The sequence below is a fragment of the Macaca thibetana genome, chromosome 5 (assembly GCF_024542745.1).
Source record: "Macaca thibetana thibetana isolate TM-01 chromosome 5, ASM2454274v1, whole genome shotgun sequence".
NCBI lineage: Eukaryota > Metazoa > Chordata > Mammalia > Primates > Cercopithecidae > Macaca > Macaca thibetana.
Window position 1 is genome coordinate 100,416,648 of NC_065582.1, and position 26,375 is coordinate 100,443,022.

A 26,375-nucleotide genomic window follows, 5' to 3' on the forward strand; every position below is an offset into this window, starting at 1 on the left:
CAATTATGAACTGGTAACGTTTATATTTTAAAACTACTTTATTAAATAAAAAATTTTAAATAGAGAAACATTTAAAGAACAATTCAGCAATATTTCAACCAGCTAAAAAGAACCAACTTTTTTTTTTTTTGAGACATGGTCTCTCTCTCTCTCTCTATTGCCCAGGCTGGAGTGCAGTGGTATGATCTCAGCTCACTGCAACCTCTGCTACACAGTTTCAAGTGATTCTCCTGGCTCAGCCTCCCAAGTAACTGGGATTACTGGTGCCTGCCACCATGCCTAGCTAATTTTTGCATTTTTAGTAGAGACGGGGTTTCACCATCTTGGCCAGGCTGGTCTTGAACTCCTGACCTCGTGATCCACTTGCCTCAGCCTCCAAAAGTGCTGGGATTGTGGGTGTGAGCCACTGTGCCTGGCCTATTTTTTTATTTTTTAGAGACAGGGTCTTGCTATGTCACCCAGGCTAGAGTGCAGTGGTGCCATCATACCTTACTGTAACCTTGAACTCCTGGGCCCAAGTGATCCTCCTTCCTCAGCCTCCTGAATAACTAGTACTGCAGGCACTGCCACAGCCAGATAACTTTTTTATTTTTTGTAGAAATGGAGTCTTGCTAAGTTGCTCAGTCTGGTCTTGAACTCCTGGCCTCAAGCAATCCTCCTGCCTCGTGCAGGATTACAGGTGTAAGTAACAGCACTCAGCCAACATTTTGGTTGTTATTTTTTTTTTTTTGCCCCTATGCCGAAGTTCTTGGTTTAAAAGTATAATCTTTGTGCATACATTTTTGTGTCCTGCTTGTTTTTCACTTATTATAATTGTTTGTGTTATTATGAGTTTTTATTTTTAAATCTGAATAATGGTGCATGCCTGCCACATAGTGGGCATTCAATAAATCAATAAGTTGATACTTTATTCATTTATTCATAAACATTAAGAATTACATTTTTAAAATATTTACTATTTTGATAGATGAGAAATGGAAACTTCTTTGATTTTTTTAAAAATTAAGATCACTTTTATTTATCAAAGAGCAAAATAGTATATTAACAAAATGTTAGCTAATAGAGAAATAACACCAGAAGAAGTCTCGTGCACGTGATTATCAGCTAAGTAACTGGTTGAAGTCAGGATATAAATCACTGGATAATTTTTCGTGGAAAGACAGAATAAATTGATGAGGCCCTTAACAAAGAAATGGAAATGAAACCTTGCCCTTTGGAGAAAGAGCACTCTGTAATTCCTATAGCCACCACCTTTCGTCAAAGAGAAACAGGGTTGTGACAATGGTGCCGTGAGCCTGGACCTAGAACCCTCTTCAGCTTGTCTCTTGCTTGACTTTGCAGAGCATACTGGGCATGACACAGAGGCCAGAGACTAATTTGACAATGGGAAGGTTAAAAACTTCATATCCTGGACCCACTCTTTGATCTTGAGCCATTAGTTCCACAGTTTCTCTTGGCCTTTCATGTCTAAAAAAAATGCCCACGTATTACTGTTACCACCTTGAGAGACGTGGCTGCTGCCATCAGTAGGTGAAAGGTTGTTTTGCTGCCTGAGATGGAAAGTCCCTAGCCAACACCTTATTTTCTGGCTGTATAAGACAGGCACCTAAAAAGTGAAGGGATGGGAGTATAGGCAGTCCAGCAGGTGACCATTTAGAACTTCACGCTATAAATGGTTTTGGATTTCCAAAGATGAAACGAGTCTCCCCAGCACAGGGCAGTTGCAGGTCACACCCCCAGGGCCTGACTGGTTTTATCAATCTGGCTGTTCAGGGTCAGTGCAAAGGACGTCCTCACCACCTGAATTGCACATATACACAGATAGTGATGATTCTGATATACAAGAAATTGTCATGAAATTACAGTCTCGCTTTTGCATAGCAACCTTTCACTTTTGGATCTGAAGGGCAAGATGCTTGTTGCCCACTGGACCAATCACTCTTGCTATTTAGGCCACAACAGTGCAGAAATGACTGGATGGAGTCCCACATCGCCTTGGTGCTGTTGTTCCTGTGGTAATGGCAGATGCTGTCCATCAGGCCCTCAGCTACCTATACATTCAGCTTCTGTTGGTAAACAAAGTGCAGGATGGCCAAAGTCACCTTAGCAAGGAGGATAATTAGCAGCAGAATGAACAAGGACGTAAGCAGACACCTGTTTTTCTTGACAGAGCCTACGCAGCCCAGGAAGGCAACCACTGTGATAATGGAGCCCACGATGGGACGACAAGCTCATTGCCCAGCGTGAGGGAGGGGAGCTTATGGAAGAGCACTCCCAAGCTGTTGTGGGTCAATGGGTACATCCCCTAAAAGTGCAGCAGCCACAGAACCGAAAGAGCAAGTTGGGCCGTGCGCAGTGGCTCACGCCTGTAATCCCAGGACTTTGGGAGCCTGAGGTGGCAGGATCGCTTGAGACCAGCCTGGGCAACATAGTGAGACCCTGAGTCTACAAAAAAAAATTTTTTTAATTAGCTGGGTGTGGTGGTGCCTGTGCATGCCTGTGGTCCCAGCTACTTGGGAGGCTAAGGTGGGAGATTGCTTGAGCCCAGAAGTTCAAGCTGCAGTGAGCTATGATGGAGCCACTGCGCTCCAGCCTGGGAGATAGAGCAAGATCCTGTCTCAAAAAAAAAAAAAAAAAGAAAGAACGAGAGAAAGAGAGAAAGAAAAAGAAAAACAGGACATACTTCCACAATTTCAAGCTTCTCGTGCCCATGCTGGGATATTCTGGCCCTTTTTCAGGCACTAGTCCTCAGCCCTTCAGAGAGAATTTGTGATTATCCTTCAGATGGCCAAGACAAGGCTGGTAACATTCATGTCTAGGGTTATTTCAAAACTTATTTGATGTTTGAAACTAGCATTACAACTTTACTATTGAGGGTAATTTTTTTTAATGTGTTTATTGATCAACTGTATTTTCTTTTTTGTGAATTTTTCTTTTCAAATATTTTGTCCATTTATCTATTGTAAACTTGATTTTAATAAACTCATTATAATTAAAATTTATTAGTAAGACTTTTACGATTTTTGTTTTTAAAATAAGTGTTGGGCTGGGCACAGTGGCTCATGCCTGTAATCCTAGCACTTTGGGAGGCCAATGTGGGTGAATTGCTTGAGCTCAGGAGTTCCAGACCAGCCTGGGCAACATGAAACACCAGCTCTATAAAAAATACGAAAGTTAGCTGGGCATGGTGGCGTGCACCTGTGGTCCCAGCTACCCACAGGCTGAAGTGCCAGGATTGCTTGAGCCTGGGAGGTCAAGGTTGCAGTGAGCCACGGCTGCACCACTGTACTCCATCCTGGGTGACACAGAGAGAATCTATCTCAAGAAAATAAAATAAAAATAAAAAATAAGTGTCATCAAATTAAGAAACAATTGACAAAACGAAAGTAAATCTTTGTAATCACAGAAAAAATCAAGCAGAGGTAAATGTTAATTCAAATAGTAAATGATGCCATCTAGTGGAAAATTTACTTTGACTCATTTCTTTGGATTACAGGTTCATAAATTTCAATCCCCCCAAATTTGGAATTGATGGGCTTTGTTAAAATACATAGTCCAGCCCCTCTTCTGCCTAGAGATTTCTAACTTCATGTGTGTGATAATCCAATAATTGTGTTTCAATAGTATCCATATTGGAAATTAGAAAAATTCCATTTCAGTTAAAAAGAGTGTCCCAGAAGTACCTTGTGCTTTCCCTTTTCATCAGAATGTTTACTAGTTTCACCATAATAAATAATTTTATTGCTAACAACGTTCTTTAGATGTGTTAGCCCCTGTACTGTTTTACTTGAATTGTTTTATTTAGTCTGTTCAAACACCATAAGTTACATACTATTATTATTGTATTTCACAAGTGAGAAGGTTGAGGGGGGAACTTAAGTAGCTTCTCCAAGGTCACACAGGTATACTGTATCTGAGCTCAGAACCCATCAGGTTATTGTGCACAGGCCTATGTGACAGGAAAGGTCATAGCCATGTGAACAGTGAAAAGGGACTAACTTTTAAAAGCCCAGTTCCAGTCCCATGATCCTATACTATCATCTACATTTAGCTTAGTATACTACGGGCAGAAATGAATCGTATTACTAAGGGCTATTTAGGGACATTTTGCTTTGATATGTTGCAACTTAATACGCACATGGTGACAGTCATACATTCAGATGTTCCTTAAATATTGGTTGTTGATTTCTGGTGTTATAAATTTGAGGATGTTTTCAATACTTTGCTGTTACTCTCTATTCTTCCCCTAAATAAAGTAAACGGAATTGCCTCAAACGCTCTATGTGCAGGCAAACTGAAACTAATTTATTTATAACTGGTTAGAAAACCCAGTTGATAGAGATCTGTCAGCCAAGCTAGTTGAGGCATGTCAGCCAAGCTAGCTGAGGCTTAAGCGTGGGTGCCTTCCCCTACCCAACAAGGGCCAAGGGTTGGGCCCACTCAGTGCTGGCAGAAGTCAAGTGCTGTTTCTCCTTAAGCAGAAACTTATCTTTCCTACAGTTCACCCCTTCCCTTGAGCCCAAATTATCAACTGACTTCAACTGAAAATTAATTCCTGCTACTGCCCTAGTCGGAAATAGTGTGAAGGTGACATAGGAACTTTACAGTAGTTTCCCTTGAGGGTAAGTCCTGGTAACTGCCCTATTCTCTAGTCCGTTAGTGACTGGGGGGGTAAGTCCTGATAACTGCCCTATTCTCTAGTCCCTTAGTGACTCTAATAACCGACTATGAAAGATTTCTTTGTGGGGGAAGGAAGGTGTGGCAACCGGAGACTTTCATTATCTCTTAAATATCTATCCAGTAGAAGTGTTTCCTTTTTGGTATCCTATAAACTACATTAACCTTAGAAAATCTCCTGAGCATTAGTGAACAAAGAACATCAAAAAATTAACTTTTTTTTTAAAAAACAGGATGGCCCAAAAAACAAATAGACAAAAAATTAGGATGAACGCATAAACATTTCTCAATTTATTTTTACATTGGAGTGGGAGAGAAATTTGAAAATATAAACATATTTTCGTATTCTTTCCTTCTAGCCCCTGGAACTCAAAGTGTGAAATGATAATGCCCAGAGATGCAAAAAAAAGTTCAGGTTGATATTCAGCAGAACGGAGGGAAAAAATGGATGACTAACAAGAAACTTTGAGTCTTCGGACATGGAAAAACTAGATGAAATAAAAATAAAAATAGACAACATTAATAGAGCACTAATTTGTGCCAGGCACTTTTCTAAATGTTCTTCGAATGCACAATCACATTTATCCCCTACCTTGACAGAACAAGGTAGGTACAATTATTAATCTTATACAGATAAGTAAAATGAGCAGTTAAGTCACTTGCCGAAGTAATCCGGCTACTAAACTGTGGACAGCAAACCAAGCTGTCAGGCCCCAGAGCCCAAGTTCCCATCTACTACACTGTAAGAAAGAGATCTAACATGCATCACTTCCTCGGAGAGTCGGAGAGTCGGAAGCAAACCTGGGATACAAATTCACTGAATGGATCACCCATTTGACTAACAGACATCTGCCTGTTACACAGTTATTTAGGCCCTTTGCGGCCTCCAAGCTCATTGATAGAAGTAAATTAGTTGTGCTTTATTACGCAAATACTTCACAATGACTGGGTCTCAGGCAGGAAGAATTTATATATTTTGGAGGGTCAGAGGCCTAGACCATTCCTTCCAGGTTCTCACTTTTTTAAATGAGACAGAAAGAAGTCAAACAAGATTACAGAAACTAATGGTATAGTAAAGACGTACATGAAACAAATGAACGCTTTCAATACATCCATGGCAATACATTCAATACAATACATGACAGTGTGTTTGAAACTTCACTTGGAGGTAACCACGTAGGTCCAAGCCTAACTCCCTACAACTCTGAGATCTGGCCACTGGCTTCCTAGCATCTCTGCCACAGGCCCCGGTGAAAGCCCAGACACCTCGACTTAAACACTGATTTAGTTCGTAGTCTGGTAAGGCGGCGGGGCACCCACTAGAGGCCTCAGCCCTGGGGCTGTCCTACGGCCTGCAGATGACGTCCGTGGGAAAAGCAGTCGGAGCAGGAGCACCCTCGGAACCAAAGCGCCCGCCCCGCCTACTCACCGGCAGCGTTTCCCAGAGCACCAGGGGGCGGGGCCTGGTCGGCTGGCTTGTACTACCGCGGAGCGAGGAGCTCGGCCTCGGCTGGCGGAGGCGCAGTGAGGCCTGGTCTCCGGCTGCCAGACCATGCTGAGCGGAGCACGCGGCAGGCTCGCCTCAGCGCTGCGGGGAACTAGCGCAGCGCGGTCCGCGGTCGCCTGTAGGTGTCTGCACGCGTCGGGGTCGCGGCCTTTGGCCGACCGGAGCAACAAGACGGAGGAGCCGCCCCGCGCCTTGGATCCGGCGCTGCTGGAGTTCCTGGTGTGCCCGCTCTCCAAGAAGCCGCTCAGGTGACTCGCTGGTCTTGGCCCTTCCTTCGCAGCCTCCTGGTGGGCGGAAAGGGAGTGGTGGACCGCGGCCTGTCTCAGCCACTGGGGACTTGTAGGTCGGTGAATACTCTCCGCTGCCATATTCTGGACTCTGTCCCCGCCGGTGCATGCACCTCCCGCTGCGGCGGGCAGAACGGGGGAGACCGGAGGCCAGGGGAGCCGCGTCCCACATCTCCCAGAGCACATAGCCAGCCTGCCGGAATGGCTCGAAGCGTTTTAGGCTTCGCGACCGGCTGCTCTTTGCAATCACCCGGGGACCGTTTTAAAAATGCCGATTCCCCTGCAGCCCCCAAGACGGGCAGACTTGGAATGCTCGGGGGTTGGGACCTGAACATTTGTATTTTCTTTTTTTCCTTTTAAGAGACAGGGTGCCCCCCTACATTGCCCAGACTGGCCTAGAACTCCCACCTCAGCCTCCTCAGGAGTCGGGAGACAGGCGCCGCCCCCACGCCCAGCTTATTTGTGTTCTTAAATGGTCCCTAAATGATTTCTAACGTACCACCAGGTTCTTGAATTACTGCGATTCAGGACAAGTCCAAAGCCATCCGGTTTTTAAGCCAAGATAATGAAAAGTATTTTACCCTCCAGATTCTTGTGAAAGTGTCTTGTACAACTGGTGCCTGACAATCTTAAGCAATTCAGCTGTGTATGCTGCCTGGTGGCTCTTAGTTGTGGCCTAGCAGATTTCTTAGAAGCCTCTTTAACCTAGTTTTTGGGAAGACAGCTCTACAGTTTCCAAGCTCCCAAAAATGGAATATTGACAGCACTAACGCTAGTATTACAAATCGCATAAACGAAACACCAAAACGTTGTCAGTAGTTATCTTTGAGTGGTAGATTGCTAGCAATTTTTCATATTTCTTTTTTCCCATAATAAACATATTCAGTTTTCTCAAACCTTGAAATTATTTGATTTGCGTTTATAACTAGCTCACGGCAGACTTACTGCTTTCCAAAGTTTCCTCATTTCTGCCCTCTCACCTTTTCCAGTGATTTCCTTCTAATGGATTAGTTAAGTTTTTCTACTTAGCATTTATTCTAAAACGAAGAAGTTGATTTTTCTCTAGTGTTTATTCCAGTAGTAAATTAACAGAGATGATTTGGGGGTTGACCAAAGTAATGAAGGAATATTTGGATAAGAGAGGGGGATCTTTTCTGACTAGTATGAAAAAAAAATTAAGGAATAACTTGTGAATAAGGTGAAAAAGAGAATATGAGAGAAACTGACTAAAATGGGAATAATTATAGATTCTAAGAGAATTTTTCTAAGATAAAAGGTTGAATTGGCTATCGTTGCTTTTAATTAAAGAAGACTATTCTGGGATTAACTCCATACCAAGAATTGGATAAATGGTGGTATTTGTTGAAAATCAGGCTCTTCAATTATTTTATTTTTCCACAACTCATTTTATTCTTTTTTTTTTCCACCCCAGATATGAAGCATCAACAAATGAATTGATTAATGAAGAGTTGGGAATAGCTTATCCAATCATTGATGGGATTCCTAATATGATACCACAGGCAGCTAGGATGACGCATCAAAGTAAGAAGCAGGAAGAAGTGGAGCAGCGCTAGTTCATAATTAAAAAAACATAAAACGCAACAGCCAACTTTTCTTAGTACCATATACCTTTTAAAACACAGTGGCAGGTAATAAGTGGAAGAGAAGAATGTTTCTGTCTCTTCCTACATTGACTGTTCTTATTCCACTGGTTTCTTTAACAGGACTGTTCTACTCAGCCTCTGTGGAAGAAAACTTCCCACAGGGCTGCACTAGCACAGCCAGCCTTTGCTTTTACAGCCTGCTCTTGCCTATTACCATACCAGTGTATGTATTCTTCCACCTTTGGACTTGGATGGGTATTAAACTCTTCAGGCATAATTGATGCAACTAGAGTCAATATGCTGTATACATTAATGGTAGTTCTTGGGCATCTATCTCTGAAAGCTCAAATGGATGGAATTGAGTTTGTGGGAAAGAGGCTTTGCTTTGCGCATATCAGGCTTAGGACTGTGGGAAGCTTAAGTTGCAGGTGCTTCTTTTATTGTGCTCTTGTTCTGCCCTTGTTTTTTGAAGGCTCTGACTTATAACTGCTGTATCAGAAGAAACATTTTGACAGTGTCTTGTTGGAGATAAACATCCCTAATTGACATGTGATGACTATTTCTTATTCCATTCATCTAAAAGTCATTGAAATTTTGTTTTGCTTGTTTGTTTAGCTTCAAGGTCTTTGGTAAAGTCACATGTTAGGGATGACTGAAATAATTCCAAAGGAGTGATGTTGGAATAGTCCCTGTAAGGGAGAGAAATGCATTTGAACGAATGTGATACAAAACCATATAATGAAATAGAAATTTCATGTACTTACAAAAATTGAGTTTGTAAAATTACCTTCATTTCTTTGACATTAAATGCTTATATTAGCAATAAAGATGTTGACACTTTCCCATAAAAAATAAACCAGTTTGTAATCATTTGTTTTGTTTATTTGTTTGGTCACAGAAGTGTTATTGATACTAAGGGAAGTTGTAAAACTGCACTAAATATAGCTGTGTTTAGAGAGGTACTTAATACCTAAAATAGAATCATTTCCTAGGAAAGTAGGGGGTGGGAAGACTTGCAAGTAGTGGATTGTGCCCTGTTGAGCTTAGAGCCATATTTTGAGCCACATTTCAGTTTATTTTCTCAGGACGCTGAATAACACCACTAAGGGCATGAGCATCGACACATTAATAGCCTCTGATTTTCCAGAACTTTCAGTAAGACTAATCGAGCATAGTATAATACTTCTGAAGTATAGTGTGTTTCAGTAGTTAACCCAGAGAAACCTAAGAACCGAATACAAACTTTATTTTTATTGGAATCTTATGTTAACAGAAACCTGAAACAGTGATTCTTCTGCATCAAAAAATTAAGACATGTTAGATGTGTTTTCTTTTGAATTAATTCAGGGTATACTGTAGTATAAATGACATGTTAAAATTACCCTATGGCAACATACAGATAACCTGGAAGACTACAGGTTCCCAGGTATTTCTTGAAGAGTTGTTCTTTTCAGTTAACCCTAAATCTCACACTTAACCTTAAGTCAGGGAAAAGGAAACAATTCTGAAAAGTACGTACTCTATCTCAAGAAGTCAATTTCAATTTCAGCTTTTGGGGAAGTTGAGTGTTTGACCATTTTAGGAAACACTGACACGCATGCCCTTGGGGAGTTTAGTATTTGACACCATCCTCTCACTAATATAATTTATTTAGCTATCAGTTGTTATAGTATAAACATACACCGGGTACAATTATAAACATAGTGCTGTGTCTTCAATCTTATAACCCTAAAGAGTAGGTAATATTAGCACCATTTTACAGATAAGGAAACAAGCACAGAGAGATTAAGTGACTTACCCAAGGTAACATAGCTAATAATTGGATTGAAATGTAAACCATCTAGCCATCCGGCTTCAGTCTTAACTACCATGCCATGTGCCACTTTATTTTGTATTATTTGGTCCTTTCTATTTACAAGAACAAGAATCAAAATGCTTAGTTTCTAATTTTTATTCAAGACTGGACTAGGTGACCATCCCCCTGCTTTTTTTTTTTTGAGACAGGATCTCACTCTTTTGCCCAGGCTGGAGTGCAGTGGCATGGTATGATCATGGCTCACTGCAGCCTCTACCTCCTGAGTCAAGTGATTCTCCCACCTCAGCCTCCCAATTAGCTGGGACTACAGTCACCTGCCACCATACCCGGCTAATTTTTTTTTGTATTTTTTTGTAGACATGGGGTTTCACCATGTTGTCCAGGCTGGTCTCAACTCCTGGGCTCAAGCGATCTACCCACCTCAGTCTCCCAAAGTGCTGGGATTACAGGAGTGAGCCACTACACCCAGCCAGTGTCCTCCTTATTGCTTAAGGCACCGTACACTTTATTCTAGCACTTAACCTTGTGCTGCAATTGTGTGGTTTTTGTCTCCTGTCTATACAGTAAATGCTGAACATTTTAAATCTAATGTTTAGCACAGAGCAGGCAGTAAGTGCCTCCCGAATGAACACATGGCTCTGAGAAGCCTTATAACTTCAGCCAAGTTACTTAGCATTCTGGGCCTCATTTTTAGGGCTAAAAAGTCCTTACCCTTGTTTCATAAAATGGTGAGGATCAAATAAAATTTTATATGTGAGGGTACTTTGTAAAGAACTAAGTGATACTTCTAGAGACCATGTGAGGAACTTCGTGGACCCATTCGCCAGTGAAACAAGCCTAACTAGTGAAAATTATAAACAAAACAACCATTTAAACAATCTGGAAATTGTCCTAAGGGCATACAGCTCATTAAATAAAGAAACATTCAAGGAAACCTACTGAAACTTAATAAGAACAGCAAGTTTTTGTCATCTGACCCAGCAACCATGTCTTTTTTGCTCCCTTTCAGCTCGGCAATGGCCACTCCAGGAGGGTGCAGTCAAGAACACAGGGCTTGCTCTTCCCCCAGCTCCTAGTTGAGGGTTATGGTACCTCCCAGGAGGCACGGGCCATCAGCATAGTAAAGGTAATTATGTAATTATAAAAGACAGTATAAATGCGTATTTCGTCATTCTTATTTATAGGGCAATTGCAGAAAAAAACCATGTATACGCAAGATGCATTGTATTTGGGAGCCTGTAACATAGATAACATATTTAGTATTAACATCACAAAGGAAATGGAGGTAAGCAAAGCTGTATTTGCAGTATGAAAATGATACCAGATAGTAACTTGAATTCATAGAAATACACGAAGAGAACCACAAGAGGTAAATAATATTAATGTAATGAATGCTATAAATACATACTTGCTCTCCTTTTCTCAGTTTAAGAGACATTAGATTATATAAAGTAATTATAACTAAGTGTTGAGTTTGTAACATACAGATGTGATTACGTAACAGTGGCACAGCAAGAGGGAAAAAGGAATTGCGCACTTGATACGTGGCTAGGTCAAATAATGCTTCTATATCTTACCGACACTTTTTTGTTGTTGTTGTCGTTGTTTGAGATGGAGTCTCTCTCTCACCCAGGCTGGAGTGCAGTGGCACGATGTCTGCTCACTGCAACCTCCGCCTCCTGGGTTCAAGTGATTCTCCTGCCTCAGCCTACCCAGTAGCTGGGATTACAGGGGTGCAACCACCACACCTGGCTAATTTTTGTATTTTTAGTAGAGACGAGGTTTCACCTTGTTGGCCAGGCTGGTTCTGAACTCCCGTCCTCAAGTGATCCACCCTACTCTGCCTCCCAAAGTGCTGGGATTACAGGAGTGAGCCACCATGCCCAGCCTCTTATTGACATTCTTATGAACAGATCAGCAGTTTTAAAAGACCTCTTAAGCCTTCATACACTGCTGGTGAGAATTTAAAATGTTGCAGCTTCTTTGGAAAACAGCAAGACCACAAAAGGTCAAATATAGAGTTGCCACATGACCCAGCAATTTCACTCCCAGGTATATACTCAAGAGAAGTGAGAACTTAAGTACTCACGATAGTTTGTATGCAAATGTTCATAGCAGCATCATTTAGAATAGCCAAAAAGCAGAAACAACCCAAACGTCCATAAACTGATGAATGGATAGATAAAATGTAATATGAATATAATGAAATAATATTTGGCAATATAAAGTAATAAAGTAGTGATACATGCTAGACTATGGATGAACCTTGCAAACATTATGCTAAGTCGTAGAAGCCAGTTATGAAAGGTCACATAGTCTAATTTCATTTATTTGAAATGTCCATAATAGTCAATCTCTAGAGACAAACCGTAGATTAGTAGCTGCATAGAACTGGGGAAGAAGGGGAAGATTGTGCAGTTTTTGCTAAAGGATACAAGGTTTCTCTTTGGGGTGATAAAAATATTATAAAATGGACTATGGTGGCACTTTGGGAGGCCAAGGTGGGAGGATCGCTTGAGCCCAGGAGTTCGAGACCAGCCTGGGCAACATAGGGAGACCCTGTCTCTATAAAAATTAAAAATAAATAAAAAAAATTAGCTGGGCATGGTGGTGTGTGCCTGTGGTCCCAGCTACTCAGGAGGCTGAGGTGGGAGGATCCAGCCCAGGAGGTCAAGGATGCGGTGAGCCATGATCATGCCACTGCACTCCAGCCTGGGGAACCCAGCAAGACCTTGTCTCAAAAAAAAAAAAAAAAAAAAAAAAACAACAAAACCCAAACAGAAAAATTGACTGTGGTGATGCTTGCACAATTCTGTGAAGATACTAAAAACCATTGAGTTATATACTATATATGGTTGAGTTACATGCTGTGTGAATTCTATCTCAATAAAGTTGTTAGAGGAAAATTTAAAAAGCAGTATCTCAGTGTCCAGCCTAAGGCTCAGTGGTTCCAGGTCACTTGCTGGAGGTCAGATGCTGGTTAGAGGCATGGCCAAAAGTGAATGCAGGTCTTACGCCTTCTAAATTTTGTCCACCCATTGTGCTACTTCTAGTGACCCTATGAAATATGACACCCTGTATTGGGAATTCAACAGGTTTCTAGTGTTCCTTCCCAAGCTTCTCACTAGCAGATCATCCTGGCTTCATATCTGTTCATAGGGACACAAGCTGACCATTACGTAGCTCATGCTGCATGCCAGGGCTTTGACCCCACCACTTCCATCTATTGCACTGTAAACTCACCATGAGGAACACTGTCTTATTCCTACATTAGTGAAACTCTTCCCCACTCCTCCTCCTCAATAACTCGCTGACTTCACAATGCCAGGGGACCTATTGCTTCCTTAAAGACTCTTAACAAGATTCTCTTTGTAAGTGTCCTCAACTGCATCCCTGACAAATCATCTTTAACCACCTGTTAATGAGATCCTTCCCACCAGCTCTAAATGAGAAATTCCCATCCTGAGGGAGCAAAACCTGGCCTATTGTGTGACCTACTCTCCTCCTTTATTTGCTGCCAATCCTGCAAAGGAGGGGATTGGTTTTGTTTTGTTTTGTTTTGTTTTTGAGACATAGGCTTGCTCCCGGGTTCACGCCATTCTCCTGTCTCAGCCTCCCAAGTAGCTGGGACTACAGGCCCCCGCCACCACGCGGGTATTTTTTGTAGAGATGGGATTTCACCGATTAGGCAGGACGGTCTAGATCTCCTGACCTTGTGATCCGCCCGCCTCGGCCTCCCAAAGTGCTGGGATTACAGGCGTGAGCCACCATGCCCGGCCCAAAGCAGGGAATTTTAAGGAGGCCCCTCTGAACTTGAGACTGCATCTGTAAGATGAAAATTACGATACCTACTTCCAGACCAAGGGAGAGTTTTAAGTTAGGTAGAGAATGTGAGACTATCTAGGAGAGCCAAGAGCCACAGTAGATTCTCCCTACTGTGTGTAGTGGTAGAGAAAGCCTGTCCCCTATTCCAAGTTTTGTCCCTCTTAGTGAAATGCTCCATTTGGAGGCGATTGTTGTCTTCTGCATTTGCCACTAGATGGCACTTTTGGTTAACTCATGGGACCAATGGCCACTGAGCCCTCAGAAGGAAGCAGAAAGAGAACTGCACTGGTGAAATGCAGAGCTAGGTAGCATCCAGCAGAATGCCATGAGAGCCGAAGTGAATCCTGAAAAATGAATAGGAATAACCAAGACAGAGGAGGAGGCAGAATTGAAGAGAGGAGGTGAGGAAGAGGGAGAGAGAGTGGTGCAATGGGAAGAGGGTTCCAGGCAAAAGAAAAAGCATGTGTGAAAACACAGAGAAGAGACTGGCCCATTCAGGAAACTGAAATAGAATCATGGGCTGCTTAATGATGTTTCCATTAACAACAGACCACATATACAACCCATAAGATTATATGAGGAGCTAAAAATTCCTGTCACCTAGTAGCATCATAGCTGCCATAATGTTGTAAAGCAATTGCTTTATTTTTTAAATAAATGTAGTGTAGCCTAAGTGTACAGTGTTTATAAAGTCTACGGTGGTATAATGTCCTAGGCCTTCACATTCACTCACCACTCACTCACTGACTCACTCAGAGCAACTTTCAGTCCTGCAAGCTCCATTCATGCTAAGTACCATTTTTTTAAATCTTTTATATCATATTTTTACTGTACCTTTTCTATTTTTAGATATACAAATATCGACCATTGTGTTACAATTGCCTACATTGTTCAGTACAGTACACATGCTGTACAGGTTTGTAACATCATGCAAACATCACAGAGTGTACTTACAAACACAGCGTGTAAGTGTACTCTGTGATGTTTACACAGTAACAAAATCTCCCAAACAGTGGGAGATGAGGCTGGAGCTGTACACTGGGCACATCAAGAAGGATTTGGGAGCTGTAATAATAGTGTCAGTGAAATCGGAATTTATTACCTGACTTTTAAATTATTTGGATTTGTGCAGCTGATAAACACTATCGTTATTTTTCCCATGAAAAAGGAAAAAGAAAAAAAAGCACGTGCAGCATTCCAGAGGGTTTGTGTGTTACAGATCCCTGCTGTGGCAAGTGTTCATACTTACAGTACAGTAACCACTTGTCACATGTAGATATTGAGTACTAGAAATGTGACTGTGACTGAGAACCTTTTAAATGTATTGAATTTTTATTAAAGAGCCAATACAGCACGGCACAGTTCTAGACTGTTTTTCCCACTGCTGCCAATGAATGTGTTCACTTTTCAAAATTCTTCAAAGACTAAGCCTTATGTACAGAGGAGTCCAATTTATTGGACAGTGCAGATATAGATTTCCAGCTTCACAGCAAGCTCTGCTGGACAGTGTTGGTCTAGATACAGGGAGACCAATTGAGAGGCTAATGAAGTGATGGGACAAGAGATGATTTTTTTTTTTTTTTTTGAGACTGAGTCTTGTTCTGTCGCCCAGGCTGGAGTGCAATGGCACAATCTCGGCTCACTGCAAACTCCGCCTCTCGAGTCAAGCAATTCTCCTGCCTCAGCTCCCCGAGTAGCTGGGATTACAGGCACCCACCACCATACCCAGCTAATTATTGTATTTTTGGTAGAGACAGGGTTTCACCATGTTGGCCACGCTGGTCTCGAACTCCTGACCTCAGGTGACCCACCCGCCTCGATGTCCCAAAGTGCTGGGATTACAGGTGTGAGCCACTGTGCCCAGCCAGTAGATGATGATCTTGAACTTTGAGCACTGGCAGCAGTGGGGTTACAGAGATGTTAAAACTAAAATTATTAGAACTTGACTTGAATGTGGGATGTGGTTAAAAAAAAAGAGGGAGAAATGGAAGATGACCGTAGGCTTCTTCTTGAAGATATTGGTGGGATCACTCCAAGCTCTGAAATATAGAAAAACATTTTTGGACTAAAAAATGACAATTTTCTCCTTGCAAATGTTGAGATTAAAGAGCCAAGGGGCATATAGGTAGTGACATAGACTACACAGAAAAATGGCTATGGTGCTGGAATATATGAATTCCTGTAGGTCAGAGGTATAGCTCCAGGTATCACAGGCAGACCTCATCTGTCAGCTTAAAGAGGAGACACTTTAGCCGTGGGCCCAGTAATAACTGAAGCCATAGACTTGATCAGGAGTCCAGGGGTTGGGGGTGTAAGGATACAAAGAAAATGGAAAAAAAAGCCAGGAAAAGGAGAGCAGTAATCAAAGGTTTCAAATGTGGTAGAAATGATTTAAGATGGAAATAACAAGTTTCTGTTGATATTTGCAACAAAAAAAGTCATCTGTGGCTTTTACTAGAGCAGTCTGAGTGGGAGAAGTGGGGGACTGGAGGGCAGATCACAGTGTCACAGAGATATTAAGGCTGGAATTTCCTAATTGTAGATTTTTAGGAAAAAGCATAGGAAGAAGGGAAAGGGGGATATATAATGGAAGAGGGAAATTCTAAAATGTATTATCTTAATGGCAGAAATGTGGATATGGAAGAGCCTGTGGTGAAGCAATTGAAGATTAAAAGACTTAAGAAAGCTGGCTGGGCATAGTGGCTTACGCCTGTAATCCCAGCACTTTGGGAGGCCAAAGTTGGTGGATCACCTGAGGCCAGGAGTTGAGATCAGCTTGGGCAACATGGCCAAACCCCGTCTCTACCAAAAATATAAAAATTAGCTGGGTGTGGTGTGCATACCTGTAATTCCAGCTACTTGGGAGGCTGAGGCATGAGAATCCCTTGAACCCAGGAAGCAAAGGTTGTGGGGAGGCAGAGGTTGTGGTGGGCCAGCATCGCACTATTGCATTCCAGCCTGGGCAATAGAGCGAGGCTCTGTCTCAAAAAAAGAAAAACAAAAAAAAACAAAAAAAAAAACAAAATAGGAAAGCATGGAGAAATGATGGAGGTCTTAGAGATGGAAAGGAATGCAATCAGAGCACAAATAGAGCACAAGACACCTCTCCTCAGAGACAGGGAGGGAGAAAGAAACAAAGGGTGTTGGAAGTGGGTTTACAGATAGCTAGCAAGTAGGAAATTCCAGGCCAGGCGCGGGGGCTCACGCCTGTAATCCCAGCACTTTGGGAGGCCAAGGCGGGTGGATCACGAGGTCAGGAGATTGAGACCATCCTGGCTAACACGGTGAAACCCCATCTCTACTAAAACTACAAAAAAATAGCCGGGCGTGGTGGTGGTCGCCTGTCGTCCCAGCTACTCAGGAGGCTGACAGGAGAATTGCTTGAACCCAGGAGGCAGAGGATGCAGTGAGCTGAGATCATGCCACTGTGCTCCAGCCTGGGCGACAGAGTGAGATTCCATCTCAAAAAAAAAAAAAGAGGAAATTCCAGAGGTAGATCCCACTCTATCAAGTTAGGTCTAATCAGTGGACATCACACACCAGGTACAACTATTACTCTTTCTTCTATAACAAACACAATTTAGCACACATTTAAAAATACATATTAAATAAGATAGATTTTATTCTATCCCATTTTCTCTCTGCTTGAGAATATAAATACCACTTCATAACAGAGGAAAACATTTACTCACTGGTGTTGTTTGAGTTTGTATCTTGTCTTATTATTAATTTGTTTTATTGTATTAGCAAATGAAAGACACTGTTCATTTTCTACCTATTGTGAGCTATCCTTCAAATACTTTCAGGTTGAGTGTTTTATAAGTTGGCCTTGAATATCTTATTTTATTAATCATAATTAGACTCTTGTACCCTCTTAACAGACCATTGTCTTTAACCAGTTTCAAAAAATTATTCCTCTCTTGTTTCTCCCGTACTGTGAGCATCTCTTACAAAACTATTAGCCAGGGTAACTCCTTAAAAGGTCATCCTTGTGATTTAGGGACTGAGGCAAATTCTTTCAACTCAAAGTTGCCCTAAATTCTGTCCCCAGGCAAACAGCTTGCCATCTTGGCACACACACACACAATGAAATACATGTTCATTTATGTACTCAAAAAGTATACAGTGACAGATTTCCCAAGGCATATTAGAATTTAATAGTTGCTGCTTGTACTAGAACTGTTTCTTTAGAATAGCTCCTCAATTTCTTTCTCCATTGGATGCAATTCTAGGGGAACTGCCAATCATCTTAACCTTTCCTGGCCATGGAATGGGTATGAGACTCAAGGTAGGCAAATAAGAAAGATCATCTCTCTTTGGAATTTAAAAACAGTTTTATTGAGATATAAGAGGCATACAATAAATTACACACATTTACAGTGTGTAATTCGACAAATTATGGGATATGTATATACCTGTGAAACCATTCTCACCATTAAAATAATGAACATGTCCATCATCCCGCAAAGGTTCCTTGTGCCATTCTGTAATCCTTACCTCCTGTCCCTCCCCACCCCCATCCCCTTTCCCAGGCAACCACTTATCTGCTTTCTGTCACTATACTTTAGCTTGCAATGTCTGGCATTTTATATAAATGAATCATACAGGATATAGTCATCGTTAGCTTCTTTCACTCAGTATAATTATTTTGAGATTCCTGCATGTTGTTGTGTCAACAGTCCATTCCTTTTTATTGCTGAATATTATTCTATAGTATGGACAGACCACAAATTATTTATGTATTCACCTATTGATGGACATTTTAGTTGTTTTCCATTTCTGGCTATTAAAAATAAAGCTGCTATGAACATTTGTATGTAATCCTTACATGGCCATACACTTTTATTTCTCTTGGGTAAATTCCTAAGAGTAGAGTAGCAGGATCATATGGTAGATATTTCTTTTTAAGAAACTACCTAACAGTTTTCCAAAGTGGTCAAACCATTTAAATTCCTACCAACCATGTATAAGAGTTCTAGTTCTTCCACATCCTTATCAACACTTGGTATGTCTATTTAATTTTAGCCATGGTAATAGGGGTGATGTGGTACCTTACTTGGGTTTTGATTTGCAGTTCCATAATGATAAATGTTGTTGAGCTTATTTGCCATCGATATATCTTCTTGTATCTGTTCAAATCTTTGCCCATTTTAAAATTGAATTTTTGAATGTTGAGAGTTCTTTACATATCATGGGTAGGATGTAAGTCCATTTTGTGCTGCTATAACAGAATACCTGAGACTATGTAATTTATAAAGAACAGGAATTTATCTCACAGTCTGGTGACTGGGAAACCCAAGATCAAGACACAGCAGATTTATTCTCTGGTTCAAGCTGGCACCCTTGTTGCTGTGTCTTCAGAGTAGGAGAATTGTGTTCCTCATGTGGCTGATGCAAGACTCCTTACATGGGGTCAGAGCAATAGTAGGTAATACTGTTCTATGTGAAGAATAAAGGAGGAAACAAAAGGGTTCCAGTCAGTTGGAAAGATTCCCTTTAAAAAGCCTCCTCAGGAGGTTTGTGTGGGGCTGTGTCCCTGTCCACCCCAAAGTCCCCTTGGATCACCCGAAGAGGGATTGGGAGCTGGAGCAGTGAGCAGAATGAATACCTCACATGACCAGAGTGGCTGCTCCAGTAATAGAGAACCCCTTTTGAGGTATAGTAATGCATGGACGGACTTAGAGCTTGCTATTGGTGGAGTTCCCTGGGCCAAACAGCAAATTAAAGATAACTTGTGAGAAGTCAAAGCTTGGGTTCACAGTTGTATAAGCTGTCACCTGGAATGCCTTACAAACTGTGAGGTGGCTGTATGAACAGTTAGATCTCATCTATTAGCTTAAAGAGGAGATATTTCAGCCGCAGGCCCAGCAGCTCTACTGGTTATTGGGCCAGTTCGATGGTTTTATTCATTAACTGAAGTGCACCCAAAACAAAGATTTAGCCAATCAAGTCTCTGTGTGCCTGGAGGGACTGGGCAGTTTGACCCCTAAGTTTGAAGATTCAACAGTCCTGCTCTTTGAAGCAGACACAACTGCTCTGCATGACTATCACATTTGGGTTTCTCAAGACAATTCAAATTCCTTAGCACTTCATGCCTCATGCTCTTCCAAGGAGCCATAACTCATCAAATATCAGGCCTTTCCTGGAGAAGAAAGGCTATATCCTAATGCCAGAGCAGAAGTCAGCATCCAGCATCACAGATGTCCCTCTAAGTGAATGACTCCTTGGAAGCAACCATACCAGTGGTCTTCAGGAACAACCCCCCAGGACTGGCTCACCAAAAAGCAGACCTTGGAGAATAGACTTCTTCTAGAGCCTGCACTTTCTTCAGTAATGTCTCAGGCAACCTAAAGGGCTTTCAAAACTTGCTCCTCAAGAGTCAGCAACAAGAAGTTCCTGAAAAACCAAGTTACCCAAAGTGACAGCATTTTACTACCAGTTTCTTCTTCATTTAATTGAAAAGGTGGAAGATCTAGAGCTTTCTGATCAAGATGCGATGGATCTGGCTGGCTGGCTGGTCATTCCCCAGGAATCCCATAAGCTGGAGAAGCCTGAGAATGGCAGTTGTGAAACCAGTGATAAGTTTACATTCTTGTTCCAGTCCTACAATATGAATGACTGGCTTGTCAAAACCAACTCCTATATCAACTGTTGGGGCAACCAGCCCAGCAGTGTAGAGATTTTGAAAAACCTGGGTAATGTGAAGTGCCTGAATGACTACTTGGAGGCCAAGAAACTGTTGTCTATCCTCAGCATCATTTCTGAGGATTGACTTGTCCAGAACCATCAGGACCCATATAAAGTAAAGGACATATGCAAAGTCAATGAGCCCTGCAAAAGTTTTTCAGAGTGTATGATGAGAATTGAGAAGGAAGCTCTGTGTAAGTGGCTTCTAAAGAAAGAGGGACAAAAAAATGGGATGCCTGTGGAACCCAAACCTGAACCTGAGAAGCAATGATTCTCTGAATATGTGACCCTGTCCTTCAAGAAAAGAACAAGCTAAGGCATCAAAGGCAATGGCTCCTTCTAGAATTGCTGATTCCAAGTCATAAACAACAGTCCCTTGTCAGAATGGCTCATTGGGCCCCCACATAAGGAAGGAAGTCCCAAGGAAGTGCCTAGTACTGAGGACGGGGCTGGCCAACAAAAGCTTAAAAGCCCCACAATCACTTCCTGGTGTCCCTTTAATACAGCTGACTGGGTCCTGCCAGGAAAGAAGATGGGCACCCTCAGCCAGTGATCGTCTGGAGAAGACAAGTGGCTACTTCAGAAGAAGGGCCAGGAAGTATTACTTAATCCACCCCTACAGGAAGAACATAACTTCCCCCAAGACCATGATGGCTACCCTACAGTTTGTGATCTCTTTGCCTGTATGAAACTTAGAAGTCGAGAAAGAGAAGTGATTATATCAAACTCCTCTACAGATGTAAAGGAACAGACAAGAGTTCAGCAGCTTTTCTGCAGATTATTACACATCCATGAGCTGAGTGACTGTGGCTTGCCAAATCATTGTATTTCTGGGTCTGACCAGTTAGCTTAGTCCCTTTCCTGCCTAAATTTGAACTAGTGAAGCAAAATACATCATTGGATTATGAGTTACCATTTAAACAAAAAAGGCTGAGGTGACTCAGTTCTTTCCTTTTGACAGAAGTATTAATTCACTCCATTCTAGAAATGTAGCACCTTGGTGGAGTTTTTCACAAGCCTCCCAGGCTCCTTAGATTGGGTTATTACTAAAAGTACATTAAAACACCATAGTTTTAAAAAGGAAGTATTTCTGTAATTGAAGTGTATTCTAAAGCTAGCAAACTTCCCTTTTAATTGCCCCTTAGCTGCTTCTCTTGCTGTGTTTTCTTTTATTAGAGGCTGAAATAATTTTTCTGTTTGATTAATATATATTTTGCACAAAAAATTAATCCTGCCAGTAGTACCAAAACATGTACTAATAATCCTGGAAATTTTTGACATTAATTACCAAACATTTTAGCCTACGTTAGTTTTACATTATTTTTCTTCTTCACTTGAAAGAAACTGAGTTACTGCAATTTTTTTCTTTATTCCTTTTTTCTAAATCGAGCTTGTCCAACTCATGGCCCACAGGCCCCAGCATGTCTTTGAATGCAGCCCAACACAAATTTGTAAATTTTCTTAAAACATTATGAGTTTTTTTCTTTTTTGCAATTTTTTTTAGCTCATCAATTATTATTAGTGTATTTTATGTGTGGCCCAAGATAATTCTTCTTCCTATGTGGCCCAGGGAAGCCAAAAGATTGGACATCCCTGCTCTAAATGTTATTAGAGTATCCAGTGAGCTCTTTTGGAAGGGCTCTGTATTAAGACCATTTTTCAAGGTAGTTTTAGACTCTTTTCAAAATACTCTATAAATCTATGTAGGGTTTTAAAAAGCCCCAGTGCCAACTAAGAGCAAATAGGTAAGACACGTTGGAAACGTAGTGTAGTACTTGAACCACTCACTATCTTAGGGATTATTGGTGTATCCTCTGTAAATGGAAGCTGAGCTTGACCCCTGGTACTTTTAACTAGGGATAAAGTTGTCCTCTCACTGTAAGCACAGCATACCTGTACCTCCAAAAGTACAATGCAGTGACATTTTAGTAAACAGGCTGCTTACAATACTTGTACCTTGGGATGTTCATTGAAGCTTTATGAAAACTACTGATGTTTTCTCAGTATCTTTAAACTCATGTCCATGCTTTAAAAAGTCTGCAAGAGAGAACTGGGTTTTATGTTTTAAAATTCTCTTAAGACATCTTCACCACTTTCCTGACTTTGAAACTATGAAGTTTCTCAACTGCCTATGTTATTGGAAGTACTTTTGGGAAAATGTCATGGTCTCACAATGTCACTGTCATATAGTTTCACTAAAGTTCTTTGAACCACAGCTGAAAAAGAGCTTTGTATTATTCCTTAAGCCCCACCCAGGTATCATTTAGAACTATAATAATAATAAAGATGATGGGTAAGAACAACTTAAGGACGGCTGGGCACGGTGGCTCATGCCTGTAATCCCAGCACTTTGGGAGGCTGAGGTGGCGGATCACCTGAGGTGGGGCGTTCAAGCCCAGCCTGACCAACATGGAGAAACCCCGTCTCTACTAAAAATACAAAATTAGCTGGGCATGGGGGCACATGCCTGTAATCCCAGCTACTCGGGAGGCTGAGGTAGGAGAATTGCTTGAACCCAGGAGGCAGAGGTTGCGATGAGCCGAGATAGCACCATAGCACTCCAGCCTGGGCAAAAAGAGCGAAACTCTGTCTCAAAAAAAAAAAAAAAAAAAAAAAAAAAAACTTAAGGAGTCTTTCCAGTATCTTAAGTTGCAGCTAACTTTGTAGTTTCTTTTTGGGGCCTAACACACTCTATTTTACATTATCAAAGTGTAATTTACATTTATCACTATGTTAATGAGTATGTATAAAATTCTTTTGCTTGGATGCATTTTGTACCTAACTCTGTTAAAAGCATAACAGCCATTTAAATAAAAAAGCTTCCTCAGAAGCTTCTCCCAATGACTGTCACCACTGCCACCTGTCCCTACCTTGGAAGAGACGCTGGGAAATGCATGATTTTAAAAGACTCAGAACAATGCCACTTCTACCATATAGGGAATCTGTACTGAAAGAAGGGGAGAACAGATATTGGGTAGATAATTACAAGTTTTAAAAAAACTTCTAAGCTAAAGAGTCTCCCTTCAGGCCAAGTCATGCAAACATTGTGTGAGAGACACAGCTTAATCTATATTATAATTGATATATCTTACATGCAATGATAGCAATTCCAAAAGAGCTAGTAAACACATTGACTAGTGAATAAGACTTATAATTTTTCAGTTATTTTATTTTTGAAAAATATTTTCCTAAAGAGGGGAATATGATGTAGACATAGGGGTTTCCAAGGGAGAGAATACAGTCACGGGTTCTTAGTTTCTGTTTCTGGTTAGGCCAGTAAAGCCTCTTCTTCATCCCTCTTTCCCACTTCTCATTAGAGACAGAAACGAAAAACTATGGCTTCAGGCTGCTAAAAGCCTAAAACAAAGTAGAGAAACAACAACAACAACAACAACAAAATAAGGCTGTTGGACAAGCTTGCTGGTCAGCCAAATCCTCTGTTGTTGTTGATGGCTACTTGAAGCGCTTCTTCCACTGTTTCCATTGTAGAATATTTAGGGAGGAAGAGGACACTGAAACATGTCAGTGCTCTCATAGGGTCTCTTTCATTCCAACTTTCAGGACAGCAAAATGTTATTTTCATATTCTTTAAATCTTTCGTTTGTAGTCTGTCAGTTCCTGTAAGAAATACTAAAAAGAAGAATAAAACGAGGCAATCTGTTTTACATGGAGACCAGAATCTCTTTACAGAGAAAAAAATTATTCACAAAACTTTATTGTGAGCCCATGTGCAGTGTCCTACATTTGACAGTGCATTGGGGATTGTATTAGAACAATGTCTGACACATAGTCACTGTCCTCAAGCACCTTAAAGTCTGACTGGGAATATTAGATTCTTGTGAAGAAAAAGACACATAGCAAGAGAAAAGCTGTAAGGTATAAGACAGCCCAAGGAGGTGTCATGGAGTTAAGTGCCTCCCGAGTCAATGCTGTGCTTGAGAATAAGGAGAGAGAGCCAGGCTGGGATGACTGAGGGAATTTCCAAGAGTTCAGAATTATGCCAGATCTTTAAGGATGGAAAGGTTTAGAAAAGCAACAAGGAGGTAGGTGAGGTTCAAGGCAGGAGAAGGAACTTCAGAGAAAGGCCTGGAGGTGGGAAGGTGCAAGGTGAGCTCAGGAGTGTTCAGACAATGGGATTATTTGGTTGGAACAAAAATTTCCTCTAAGAGTTAAGACTGGAAAGGTAGGTTGGGCTTCTATTAAGTCTGAATATCTTCTAACATACATGTTATCCACAAAAATAAAAATAGAAGATAAATGTTTCTCAAAAGTAAGGAAATAGAAAATGAGAAAGTCATTAAGCCTAAAGATACAAATAAAATAGCTGTGTACAGTAAGAGCAAATATAGTATTAATAATATAGGAACAGTAAAAATTAGCCAAATAAAGTATCTTAGTTAATCCCATAAAGGCTGAATAAGTGAATGATGACAGGGGTACAGAAAGAAGGCTTGATATTTAGCTTGGATGAAGAAACAAAAACTTTAAAAGCAATAAAAAGGGATGAAATCACAGGGGAAAAGATCGCTTATATAATTAACATTTGTTTTTTGACGTTGGGACACAGAGGATGTTCAACTGGACTAGGCGTAGCTCTGACACTATGATTTGCTGCAAATTGTACCTATCATAAAGGAAATTTTTAGCCCATTAAAAAGACATATGATTACAGACCTATTCCTTGATATAATACTTACCAAGGAATTTTTTCTTTTCTTCCAGCGTCAGTTTGTGGAAAGCCTTCCAAAACATCACTATGGTGGGATGTGAACTGTTATATCCTGGTTCATAACGTGCATTCTAGAGAAAATACAAAAAAAAAAAAGTTATTGAGGAAATAAGAAGGAAAATTGAATTTAATCAACTTAGACTTTATGATGTACCTTTTCAAATGTTTTCCAATCATAATCTGTATGTCCAACAATCACATCCTTCAGTTCTTCGGGGTGGAATAATTTGATAATGTCTTCGTCACACATTTTGTAAAATCCTCTCCGAAATTCTTCATAAACCGCCTTCACAGAGTCATTGAAAATGTAATCGATATACTTAGAAACATAGTCTCTCCTTTAATAAAACAAAAAGTTATTTCAACACTTACTGCAATATCCTGAACGAAATGGTGAGGGGCTAAAAATAAAAGCTAGAATACCTAACAGTTTTTGAGTACTCACCTTGTGCCATGGACTGTCATAGTTACTAGAGATTATCTAATGTAATTTTTTTTTTTTTTTTGAGATGGAGTCTCGCACTGTCACCCGGGCTGGAGTGGAGTGGCGTGATCTCAGCTCATTGCAATCTCCACCTCCTGGGTTCAAGAGATTCTCCTGCCTCAGCCTCCGAAATAGCTGGGATTACATGTGCCCACCACCACGCCCAGCTAATTTTTTTGTATTTTTAGTAAAGATGAGGTTTCACCATTTGGCCAGGCTGCTCTCGAACTCCTGACCTTGTGATTTGCCTGCTACGGCCTCCCAAAGTGCTGGGATTACAGACGTTAGCTGGCCCTAATGTAATTTTTATAACAACTCCATCATAGGCTGCTTATAACATATATAACTTAAATGTGAAAACACAGATTAAAGTCAAAGAAGGGAAAAAAATATTCTATGCAAACACCAACCAAAATGAATCTGGTGTAGCTATACTAAAATCAGAAAAACATGACTAGGATAGAAAAGTACATTTACTAACGACCACCAGGTCATATACCAGGAAGGTAAAACAATTCAAAAATTTGTTATGTGCTTAGTAATAACTTAACAAAACTTAAAGAAACAGTCATATCTACATGTATAGTATAGATGCTAATATACCTCTCCTGCTAACAGAAAAGCAGACAAAAAATTTTTAAGGACAGAGAAGATTCAAATACAATAAATGATCCAAGAAACCTATTTAGAATACTGCAACAAGATCTCTACATAGAAAACTACATAACATTTTTTCAAGAGTGACTAAAGACGAGCTAA

General features: G+C 40.9%; 3 protein-coding genes and 2 pseudogenes across 4 annotated transcripts in view; 3 read left to right on the forward strand and 2 right to left on the reverse strand.

The window, feature by feature from the left end:
- Positions 1-21,146, forward strand: part of LOC126954693 (nuclear receptor coactivator 4-like) — a 75,148-nt pseudogene extending 54,002 nt beyond the window's left edge.
- On the reverse strand, positions 1,551-3,291 carry LOC126954706 (leukocyte surface antigen CD53-like; annotated as a pseudogene). Its single transcript, XR_007725693.1, has one exon. The product of XR_007725693.1 is annotated as a leukocyte surface antigen CD53-like (transcript).
- PYURF (PIGY upstream open reading frame) lies at positions 6,121-8,931 on the forward strand. Its single transcript, XM_050790514.1, has 2 exons — positions 6,121-6,432; positions 7,904-8,931. The coding sequence occupies exons 1-2, from the start codon at positions 6,230-6,232 to the stop codon at positions 8,043-8,045; spliced, it is 345 nt and encodes a 114-aa protein (XP_050646471.1). The 5' UTR covers positions 6,121-6,229; the 3' UTR covers positions 8,046-8,931.
- Positions 8,141-8,931, forward strand: PIGY (phosphatidylinositol glycan anchor biosynthesis class Y). The gene has a single exon (XM_050790519.1). It carries the CDS (start codon positions 8,141-8,143, stop codon positions 8,354-8,356), a length of 216 nt encoding a protein of 71 aa, XP_050646476.1. The 3' UTR covers positions 8,357-8,931.
- Positions 21,147-23,545: 2,399 nt separating the features above from the next.
- HERC5 (HECT and RLD domain containing E3 ubiquitin protein ligase 5) overlaps positions 23,546-26,375 on the reverse strand; it is a 50,122-nt gene continuing 47,292 nt past the window's right edge. Inside the window, exons 21-23 of the mRNA XM_050790428.1 lie at positions 25,287-25,470; positions 25,101-25,203; positions 23,546-24,033 (exon numbers count right to left, since the gene is read on the reverse strand). Of these exons, the coding sequence (XP_050646385.1) occupies positions 23,828-24,033; positions 25,101-25,203; positions 25,287-25,470 (493 nt within the window). The 3' untranslated portion in view covers positions 23,546-23,827. The remainder of the gene's footprint in view (positions 24,034-25,100; positions 25,204-25,286; positions 25,471-26,375) is intronic.